General features: G+C 40.3%; 1 protein-coding gene across 2 annotated transcripts in view; it reads right to left on the reverse strand.

The window, feature by feature from the left end:
- The window catches only part of CORIN (corin, serine peptidase), a 257,752-nt gene that overhangs the window by 92,050 nt on the left and 153,927 nt on the right, over positions 1–11,775 (reverse strand). For both annotated transcript variants that reach the window (XM_012808096.2, XM_012808095.2), the window contains exon 6: positions 644–757. In XM_012808096.2, coding sequence (XP_012663550.1) covers positions 644–757 — 114 coding nt within the window. The remainder of the gene's footprint in view (positions 1–643; positions 758–11,775) is intronic.

Genomic DNA, 11,775 nt, shown 5'->3' on the forward strand with positions numbered 1-11,775 from the left:
CCCTTTTATCTGGTTTGTAAGTACAGAACAACTCAAAATCTGAATCTATATTGGATAAACAACGGGCCAATTCAGTCAAAATGACTAAGCAAACTAATGGAAAAGTAAACGGAGGATATTTAAGGCTGAACCTACTGATGAGTGGATTTAAAAAGAATGCTGCTATCGCCAGGTCTGGAGGAAGCACAAATAAAAGAGGCTTTGTACTAACTGTGTTATTAATGTTAAAAATCATCAGAGTGCAAAATTTTCCTATAAACATATCCTGTTTAAACACCATTGACCTTTATACTCTAAAACTTTAAAAACAAAAACAGAACTCCTCATCCAAACAAAATAAAACCAAAAACCTTCTCCCAATTTTAAGTTACTTTATGCTAAAACGCTTCAATCCCCGATCTGTTGCAATGCACTATCTAATGCTGAGTTCCCAATACCCCCCGCCTTTGAAAGGTGTGCAAACACACTGCTGTCACTGTGGGGCCAGAGAAACACGTTTGCTCACTTTAGAAGAGCAAACCAAAAGCCGTCAGCGCAAAAGCCAGATGGTTGTCAGGATTTGACAATGCGATCGTTTTGGTTTCTAGGCCCCTGAATAGAATCCCTCTTCACCCAGACAGACCCCCAACACCCTGTCACATACTGCAATGGGCCTCATCACTCCAGTCATCACAGTCGTTGTAGCCATTGCACTGCAGTTTGCCGGGGATGCAGATTCCACTGGCACACAGAAAGCTCTCGCCCCCGCCACAGAGCACTGGAAAAAAGGGCACAAAAACACTATCAGAATAAGGCTTCTTATTTTTCTTTTACAATTAGGAGAGAAATAACGATAGGAAATCTTCACTTTCCCTTGCTATTCAACAGATTTATTTCCAAATTTCCTCGGTTTCATTGTCATCAGTTTTTCTCTGGCGTTTTTAGAACATTCACTGTGAAACTACCTGAGAACAATACAAACCGTGCTTATCTGAGAAAAGCAGGAGAAAATTCACCCTGGGCTCACAGAACAAGCATCCCTGCGATAGCACTGGAGAAGCCTCGCCATTTGCAAGATCAATTTCACATCAATTTCCCTACTTGTAAATATCAAGGCGAATATTTTTCTTAATAATTGAAAATTAGGTCAAAGTGAAGTGCTAGTAATTGAACGGACATATAAATCTAAGACGCTGCTTTCTATAGCACAGAGAAAGTTACAGTGAAAACAGAGCTAGTCCACTGATGTGTGCTGGACCATAAAGGACCCTGGGCCCTGAATCTAAAGTATATTTACTTGCCTAAATGGAAATGCCAGCTAAAATGTCAAAGTCTATTTGGGCATAAAGAACGTGAAATGACATCAGATAATAATATTTTCATTCCTTTTTCCCCCCTTACCACAGTTACATTTGGGTACGTTTTGCCTTTAGAATTTGGCTGTCCTTTTCCTCCTCAAATTTCAACAAATATTCAGTTGCTTCAAAATTACAGTAGACCATACACTTAAGATAAAAATGTAGAAAAATTTTTTTAAAAGACCACTAATAAAAGGATAAATGAGTTTGACAAAGTGAATGCTAAGGGACATATTTGGTAATAAGCATCGAATGCCTTGCAAACGGACATAACTTTTGATTTGGCAATCCTGTTTATCGGATTTCATACAAAGGAAATCATGATGGATATATATGCTAATTTTATTCTTAAGGACATTTCATAGCATCATTGTCTAGAGTGAGGAAACCATGGCATAACAGCTATCCAACAGTAAGGGATCAGTTCAATAAACTGGGTACCTTCAAAATAAGGACTACTTTTACAGCCATTGAAAAGGATATTGTTAAAAATACTTAATGTCCTGGGACAAAGTTCAAGATACTTTAAATGGAAAAATACCAACTGTTTCTAATAATACAATTTGGCGTGGGCAGAGCGGCATTATCCCTGGCATTAGGACTAAAGGTAATTTTCATTTTCTTCACTGTACTGCATTCTATATTTTACAAATGTTCTTATAATGATGATATGTAATTTTTTAGTCAGGAAAAAAAGTCCTTTAAAAAATATTTTCAAAGTATTACAGTATTACTTTTATAATGCTCATGTCACAGCTGTAAGGGTGCCCATCACCCAAATAGTGTTAACTGCACCCACTGGGTAAGTTTTCATCCATCCCCGCTTCCCCTCTGATTGATTTCCACTGAATTTTACTTCCCTCTGTGCACACGTGTGCTCATCAGCTAATTCCAATGTACTAGTGAGTGCATGCAGTGTTTATTCACATGGGATAACAGCCCCCAGTTCTATCCAAATTGTTGCAAAAGGCTGTAAGTCATCCTTCTTCATGGCTGAGTAGCACTCCATGGTGTACATATACCACATTCTGTTAACTCACCCAGGAATTGATGGGCCTTTGAGCTGATTCCATGTCCTTGCCATTGTGAATGGCACTACAATAAACATTTGAGTGCAGTTGTATTTTTGATAAAATGATTTCCTTTCCTTTCTTTTTCTTTCCCTTTTCCAGTAATGGGATTCCTAGATCAAATGATGCTTTTAGTTCTTTGAAGCATATTCATTCTGTTTTCCATTGAGGTTGTACTAATTTGCAGTCCCACCAACTGTGCATTCCTTTTTCTCTGCATCCATGCTAGCACTATTATTTTGGGACTTTTTAATAAACATTATTCTGATTGGGGTAAGGTGACAGAATTTGAAAGTCCCTGCTGATTGGTGATCGTGAGCATTTTTCATATGTTGATTGGCCATTTTTCTATCTTCTTTTGGGTCTTCATGTCTTTGGCCCACCTTTTAGTGGGGGTTGCTTGATTTTTTTCTTGTTGATTTGCTTGTGTTCTTTGTACATTTTTGTTATTAGTCCTTTATGAGACATATAAATTGTGAATATTTTCACCCATTCTGTAGGTTGTCTGTTTGCTCTGTTAATTATTTCCTTAGATGCTTTTAATTCAACGAAGTCCTATTCACTTATTTTTGTTGCTGCTGTGATGGTCATTGGGGTCTTCTTCATAACTTCTTTGTCTAGGATGATATCTAGAAGAGTTTTCCCAATATTTTCTTCCAGAATTGTTATGGTTTTATGCCTTACATTTAAGCTTTTTATCCATCTTGAATTAAGTTTTTGAGAAATTTGATTCTTCTGCTTGTAGCTATACAATTTTCCCAGCACCATTTATTGAACAGGGGTTCTTTTCCCCAGTGTATGTTATTATCTTCTTTGTCAAAGATCAGTGGGGCTGTACATGGACAGTTTTATATCGAGGGTTTCTGGTCTGTTCCATCAGTCCGCATCTCGATATTTATGTCAATACTATGTTGATTTCGTCACTATAGACTTGTAGTACAGTTTGAAGTCTGGTAATGTGATACTTCCCCATTTGTTTGTTTTGCTTAAGATTGCTTTGGCTATTCAAACTGTTTTCTGAAGTGTAAAATTATTTTTTTCTAGATCCATTATTATTTTGATAGGGATTGTGTTGAATCTATAAATCACTTTGTGTAGTATGAAATTTTAACAATGTGGATTCTACCTGTCTATTAGCAAGATATATGTTTCTACTTGTTTATATTATCAGTGATTTGTTTTCTCAGTATTTCATAGTTTTCTTTTGCAGAGATCTTCCACCTCATTGGTTAAATATAGTCCCAGGCATTTCATTTTCTTTGTAGCAATTGTGAATGGTATCGAGTGTTTGATTTGACTCTAAGGCTGACTGTTATTGGTGTCATTGATTTGTGCACATTTATTTTGTAACTGGAGACGTGGCTGAATTGGAGTTTTCTAGGTATAAGATCATATCATCTGCAAATAGTGATAGTTTGACCTCCTCATTCCCACTTTGTATACCTTAATTTCTTTCTCTTGCCTGATTGCTCTGCCTAGTACTTTCAGCACTGTGTTAGGTAGAGATGGTGACAGTGGACATCCTGTCTTGTTCCAGTCCTTATTGGGAATGCTTTCAACTTTTCTTCATTCCATGTGATACTGGCTGTGGGTTTGTCATATATGGATTTTATAATTTTGAGCTATGCCTAGTTTGTTGAGAGTTTTTATCATGAAAGGGTGCTGAATTTTGTGAAATATAAACCTAACTATTTTTAGGAGTTCCTATAGTGTGTATGTTGACCAGCTGGGTGGTCAGTGGCCTGGTGACCTATGTCCTCATTGATGAGATGAACCTTGTTTATGAAAGGAAACCAGAAAATAAAGAACATTTTCACTTTAAAATAGAAATATTGAAAAGTAAAGATAAAGCAGAGGGAAGGTGCTACAAGAGACACAGAGAAGATACTATTACAAGCCCAGGAGCCAGGCCTAGAGCATCCTCCCTCACAGCCCTCAGTAGGGGCCAACCCAGCAACACCTTGATCTTGACCAGCTGGGTGGTCAGTTGCCTGGTCTGTTATATTTCTTACCATATTCCTGGACCCAGCAGAGTGGCCGACACTCAAGAACTTCTCAATTAACATTTGATGGAAAAAAGTCCACCTGACTCTCTACTAGACCAATATGTTGCCACAAAGCAAAAGGAAATGCAATTGAATTATTTTTCAATGCTATCAAGGAAATCATCATTATGTACTAGTTGATTCGTTGATTCACTATATCAACAACGGAAGTCTAATTTTTCACTATAGCGCCATGATTTCCATACCAATATAAATGATGTCTATGAATTTCAACCTCCCAAGTATTAAACACGTTTAGGGCATACAGTGTTGGCTGTAGCCACATAGCTACAAGTACAGACTCTTACAGGGTACACAGGACATCAAAGATAAAATGAGAAACCAAACATTTAGATTTTTACCAACCAGTCTATACAAGATCCTTTCTCCATGGTTAAGAGAAAATTAAGGAGCAAGTATTTAGCCTATTATGAATTTATTTCTGTTTTATACCAGAGACTGCAAATATTCCGTACGTCTGCATTTCAGCAGCTGCAATGCCTCACAAGAATTATTGCCCTCCCCAAGCATGGCTCTGATGATTCCTCAGGAAATAGGGCTGAAAGCACAACATTAAATAACTCCTAACATCTAGACTTTATCTTTAAGACCCTATATATTTGACTCCAGTTAAGCTATTTCTTGTGTACAGTCATCACAAATCTGGATCGAATTTAAAACATGGCATTGCTTGCATTGTTTTGATTATGGATATCCCCTGTCTTGGCTTATTCAGCAGAAATTTACTTCTTTTGTGTGGTTTTCATTTGGAAATGTGTCTGTATTGGTTTTAGGACATTGTAAACTCTCTCTTAGAGTTTCTTCTTTCTTTGTTCAAAGTTTCAGTAATTAATATTACCTTTGTAAAATTGGAAAAACTTTTGTATAATCTCTCTGTCTAATCTCTTACTAATCCATATTCAGAATTTCCACTTAACTGCATAAAATTGTTCAATTAAGAAAGTTCTATGGATAGATCTTATTTGGAAAATCCATATGGGTCCTAGTGGACCCATAAAGCAGACAGGTATACATTTGTATTACAATTTCCCTGTGGGGGGTAATTTGCAAATAGAGGAACTACGGTATCATGAGATCAAGACAGTGATGGCCCAAAGCCACAGAGCTGATAAATGGTGAAAAGACCCCAAATCCTGAGGTCTGGCCCTAGGCCCAATCCTCTATACCATACCCACTGTGCTCTGGCACATGGGCAATGGTGTACTCAGATGATATCTAACAAGATCAACAGCACCAGGTTTGAGTAAAACTTCAAATGTGTATTTTTTCCTCTGAACAAAAGACAAATGTCTGTCCTTCGAGTGAATTGAATCCAGATGAGATGACATTCCTTGTCAACTCTTAAGTTTTTTAGAGGACACCCTGAGAACTCTGGAGTTTCTGTAGAGATTTTTCTGCCATAAATGTCACTGTGTTACAACAGTCATCTTCCAACAGTCCTGTGAGTTAACCCCTCAGATGCAAAAGGGATATTTCCTGAGAAGTCATGCTATACAACCTTGAAACCATTTCCACCAACATCATCTATAATTCTGAGAGGTATAAGTTAAACTTTAAATCAATAGCTGAACAATGGATGATTAATTCATTCATTGAAGAAACATTTACTGAGTATCTATTATGTGCAAGGTACTGTCCTAGCCTCTGGGGATATAGCAGTGAAGACAACAAAAGAAATTTTCCACACCTTTAGGGAGGAGCACATGTTCTTTTGATTGGCATCTGATGAAGATCCTTCTGTCTTTACTTGACTTCCCTTTACACACGTGACAATTAATACTACTGCAAGAATGGAGGACACAAAGTTATTTTGCCAAAATCTCTAGTTTCCGTGTACAAATCATGGGGACTGCGAAGCCCCTGGACTTCCAAATGCTGTGGCTTCTGGAGAGCATCTACCCATGAGGACCATCAATTCTCTTCAGTATTCTTGTCTCTGATACGACTGCTGGAATAATAATCCCTAGCCTGAAATTACCTTGAGATCTGCTACACGAGCTCCCAGCCCCCTCAGTTCTCCCTTGTCTGTGTATTATGAGCAGTGTTTCTATTGGCAACTGTTCTCACACTCTGGTTGTTAATGTTTAGAGTCCTTTTTAGAAATTGCCCACCAGCCACTGACTGCACGGTGTCCTCACTCACCCTGTCTTTGAGCCCCTGCTGAAAGTCTGAAACTCAGCTACAAACCCACCTCTAAAGGCAAAGCCAGCCCAGCACACACCTAGTATGGTGCAGCCCTCAGCGTGTGCTGAGAGCCTAATGCGCTGCCTTCTACACACTGCTCAAAATGAAGCTGCTATGAACCACTATCACCTGGACCTTTTACAAGGTTATTTGACTAAATGAAAAAGAATGAGTGTAATCTTTCAGCAGCTGATACAAGAAAACCTCTCAGGAAGAACACCACGACTTTGGGCATAACAGACTGATAAAAGAATTGGAGTCGAAGACAAGAGGTGAGAGAGGAGAGAGAAAATCCGAAGGCTTGCTCAGAAACCCTGCTTCCTAAGGAGCGCGAGTCATGCTAACTGCAAGGCCTTCTGTTTTGTTGAATATTCCATGTTTTGAGTAGGTGTGTATGGGGAATCAGAAAGCTTTGAGCATGAAAAGAGTGAGGATCCCATGAAGAAAGAGGGGAGCCAGCACTGCTGGGCTCTGTGCCAAGGGAGAGAGATGTCTGAAGAGTTAGTTGAGTCTCCCTTAGAGCACAGCACAGAGAAGACCCCTTGGAAATCAGAAATATCTAACGTGATATTTTAGGTTATTTTCTAAGGAAATGGAAAAAAATCTCTTCCTCCATCTGCAAGGCTTGTGTTTCTCTCTGACTTATTCCCTCGTTTGTTTAGCCAATATGCTGAGCTTCTGCGAGCTTGGACTACGTCACTGAATACAGAACAGATCCCTTGCCTTGGGGCACCTGGACTCTAGGAAGACAAAACATATTAATGAAGAAAATTATGACCTATTGTGCCGCACAGTAATAAGTGTTTGGAAGAAAAGTGCTGCACAGTGAGGGTCAGGATTCAGGGTCTAGGAGTCGGGTAGGGCGGCTTCCAATACTAGTCAGCAGCTGGCCTCATTGAAAGCTGCTGTTGGGGCAGCAACTCAAAAGAGGTGACAGAGTTAGCCATCCGAGGGGGAGATGCGGCAGAAGACAGTGCCAGGGCCAAGTTCCTCAGTAAGCACATGCCCGGCAGGTGTCAGGACTCAAGAGGAGACCGACCTGTGTGAGTAGAATAGTGAGGGGGAGAGAGAGAGAATGAGGAAGAGGAAGAGGGAGGGCGCAACCCCTGGAGGGCTCTGCAGGGCTGTTTGAGAACCCAAAAACCTTAACAAAGAGAAGTCATTATTACACTTCGAGTAAAGACTGGCATGATCTGACAAGTTCTTGAAGGATTGCCCTGCCTATTGTGTTGGATGTAGGCACAAAGGAAGAAGTAAGGATGCCAGTTATGACGGCATTTACTGGAGTAACCCAAAGAGAGGTGAGGGAGGTTTGGAGCTTGTAGCAGGGAGGTGCCGAGACATGTGGATGCTGGATGTGGAGTGGTGGTCAATGACAGACCCCACACGATTACGACTGTGGTCCTGTAAGATCGCAAAACTGTATGTTTGCTACTGTACCTTTTCTATGTGTAGGTGTGTTTAGCTACACAAATACTTCCCACTGTGTCACAACCGTCTACAGTAGTCAGTACAGTAACGTGCAGTGCAGGTTCACTGCCCAGAAACCACAGGCCATGTGCATAACCTCAGTGTGTAACGGGTTACACCAGCCAGGTTTGTGTCAGCACACACTATGATGTTTGCACAACATCGAAATCTCCTAATGACGCATTTCTGAGAACGTATCCTGTCATTGAGCAATGACGATTGTGCAGAGTTCTAACAACGGGTTGGCTGGGGGCAAATAAACAATGACCACTTTTGAAACTACAGGAGCTTGAGAAATTGCAAAATTTCCACTGAAAATCAAAACTGAAGATTAAGAATATACTTATAATCTAAAAATGAAAGCAATCTATGACTCTGTCCTTCTAACTGAATAAATGTGGCTTCTCCAGAGGAAGTATCCTTCTCCCAAACTGAGAAATCCTCTCACTCTCTTTTTAGCATCCATTAAACATCAGGCACCATGCTGGTCACTGTGTGCTGACCGCCAAGACCATCAGAACTGGAGGATTCTAAAAACAGCAACAGCAAAAAAATACTCACAAAAACCTGTTTCTTTCCAGCTCACACAATTTACATTAGCAGAAGATATTTATTTGTTTGATTATTGTCTCTCTCTCCCCCTTCCAGAACATAATCCCCTTGAGGGAAACACTATATCCGTTTTACTCAGTGCTGTATATGACTCTAGAATAGAACTGATAGATGTTAGGAGCAAGTTAAATACCCATTGAATGAATACTGCAGACTAAGAATGTGTGGGCCTACAGATCAGGACTAAATCTATTTCCTGGCCCTCCAAAGTCAAGGGCGATGAATAACTTACAACTTTATTATTTTCATGGCTAAAGGAATAAACTGCTGATGTGACATAAAAATCCCTCATGTTATGTTGGAATGCTCACTCAAACCCGCAGACGGACAGTCTGGCTTCTGAACAGTGGGACAATGAGCATAGAAGTTACTTCTACCAAAAATAATCTCCCCCGCTGGCGTGTGATGCTGTGTCCAATACCCCTGATGCCTACACCACATTATTCACACTTTTGGTTAAAATAGTATACTTCAGTGGAACTCTAGAATGCCAAGGAAAGGGACTTTGGAGCCACATCTTGGGTTAAAAGGGTGTATCCAGTTCCCTACTCTATTTCAGCCAGAGAGGTTTACTATTGTCTGCTTTATACATTTGAGTCCATGAAAAATTTCCTTTCTAAATGGACTTTTGCCATCAACAACAAGTTTGAAAACCTTTCCAATATTACAATTTTACGTGTTCAGTTAAATCCTAAAGAACTTATGTTTTAATTCATTTTTGGCTATGAATGCTTAGTGGTAAACTTATCATAGATTGTTCATATTCTCGTGATAGTTGGCTTTTCACTACGCTTAGACTTGAGAGAACAGGACAGAGAGAGAGTGAGTTTTGCAGGTGGGGAAAGGGTGCGAGGTAAGTACTGAACATTAGGAGTCAGAGCAAGAAGTGCCATTTGGACGCACAAGTAAACTCAGAGTGACCCACCTGAGGAGTTGAGTGGGGATTTAAGTCTGTTACACTTGGAGTACAAGAAATGCCACCTCACTTTATTTTCTAAATCAAGTTAAATCATGCTTCTCCAATCAAAAAAAGTGATGAGAGGCTCGGCACCCACAGCACAGGGGTTATGACACCAGCCACATAACACCAAAGTTGGCAGGTTCAAACCTGGCCCAGGCCAGCTAACCAACAATGACAACTGCAATAAGAAAAAGCCAGGTGTTGTGGCAGGTGCCTATAGTCCCAGCTACTTGGGAGGCTAAGGCAAGAGAATCACTTGAGCCCGAGTTTGAGTTTGCTGTGATGAGAAATATCATCGAGGCCTGCTGTCCAGGGGCTCCCTGCTCCTGAGGGTGGTGGGAGGATGCAAGCAGATTGCTCAGCACCTGGAAGAACCAAGGAGGGGCCTCCAGCTTTCAAAACCTCAGACAATTTGCTGAGGGGATTGTGGTCTCCTAAGTGCTCAAGGCATATGGTAAAAAGAACTCACCATTATGTCTGTGCCAACCCGGGTCAGGGCCACGGTCTCCGTGCAACTTTCCTGGCTGCCCCATGCAGCCATTCTCATCAGAGGTCCAGCCTCTACACCAAGCAGGTGAGCACTGGTCTCTCATATGTGGGGGTCACGCCAGTGCCTTAGAGAACATCTGCTACATCCTCCTGCTTCCTCCTCTGACCTCCAAATTTCACGGCATGCTACCCCACCTGGATGACGTGACATGATCCCTGCTCAGGCCTCCCTGCATCCAGGTTGGCCTTCCTTTCCTGTGACTGCGGAGATGACCACACACAACCTTTTTGTCTTTTTAGCAGATTGCACTACGTGTGTTAGACAGATGCTCCACTCACTACTGAGGGAGCAGAGGGCTCTGTCAGCACCTTGTAACTTACAGGTTTTGTTCCATAGTATATGTTAGGTGCTCGGTAAATGCCTGTTGAACAATTGCACTTAAAGAGCTCTGAACTTAGATATTCTAAAAATAGAAGTGCCACAGTGACATCTTTCCTAGTTTGAGTTATCACCTCGTTGCAAAGACAAGGTGACACCAGTTCCCTCACTAAAGTACAACTCTTTAACGGCCCTCAGTGCCTTTTATACAGGGTGGACATAAAGTTTGTGTGCAATTTATATTAAACTTTATATTTCTACCCTGTACAATAGCTTTTAATTAGTGGGAAACTGTTTCTGTCTAAAAAATGGTTCAAAGAAAATCCAAAACAACTCCACACCTTAAATGTCCCTAAGTCTACTCCTTGACTCACTCTCTCCCCCTTTGAAATAAAACTACATTTCAATTCAATGGAAACCTTGCCATCTGGCCTTCAACTTAAATTCAGCTCTTAAAAAGTAAGAGCTAAGTACACTTACTGCCTGTCTGGCAGCATGACAGAAGATCTGTTATTCTATTAAAAAAATAAAATAAAATTAGTCACTGTGAAATTATCTAAAATTCATAGTCAGGAAACAAAAGATAGATCTGTAACTGGTAGCACTCTGATAGGAACCGAACGTAAACAGGGTTTAGAAAGCAGTTCATATCATCATTCAACATTTCAATTAAAACCACAGTATAAAATGACTTAGACAAAATACTGCCTCTTACATTTTAAATCTAATTAGACAGAATAGGAAGTAAAGAAAAACCAGAATAAAAATCAGGAGCTCAGCTTTATGAGCAGAGACCGCCAGACGCAGACTGCCAAGCAGAAGTCTGAGGCCTGAGGATATTTTTTTACAAAGAATCTCTATGCAATTCGACAAGGAAGGAAGTTAGAGACAAGGGAGGAAAACTTCCAACCCCGGGCTGTCTGATTAAAATGATATACTGGTATCCTCCTTCCAGTTTTAGTATCTAAAAGTCCTAAATACAACCCTGAGCAAGTTTTTCGAAAAATCATAGGAAAGTAAGAGGTACATTATGATTCAGCCTCCTGAAAAGAAGTCAGCCTAACTTCAGATTTCTAAACATGGATCATTTAAAGACTGTGCTATATTGAAGCAACATCAAAAATGCACTACTGGGACCTGATCAAATTAAAAAGCTTCTGCACAGCCAAAAGCACAGTAAGTAAAGCAAGTAGACAGCCCTCAGAAT

The sequence above is a fragment of the Otolemur garnettii genome, unplaced genomic scaffold (genome assembly GCF_000181295.1).
Source record: "Otolemur garnettii isolate 467f Iridium unplaced genomic scaffold, OtoGar3 scaffold00083, whole genome shotgun sequence".
Taxonomy (NCBI): Eukaryota; Metazoa; Chordata; class Mammalia; order Primates; family Galagidae; genus Otolemur; species Otolemur garnettii.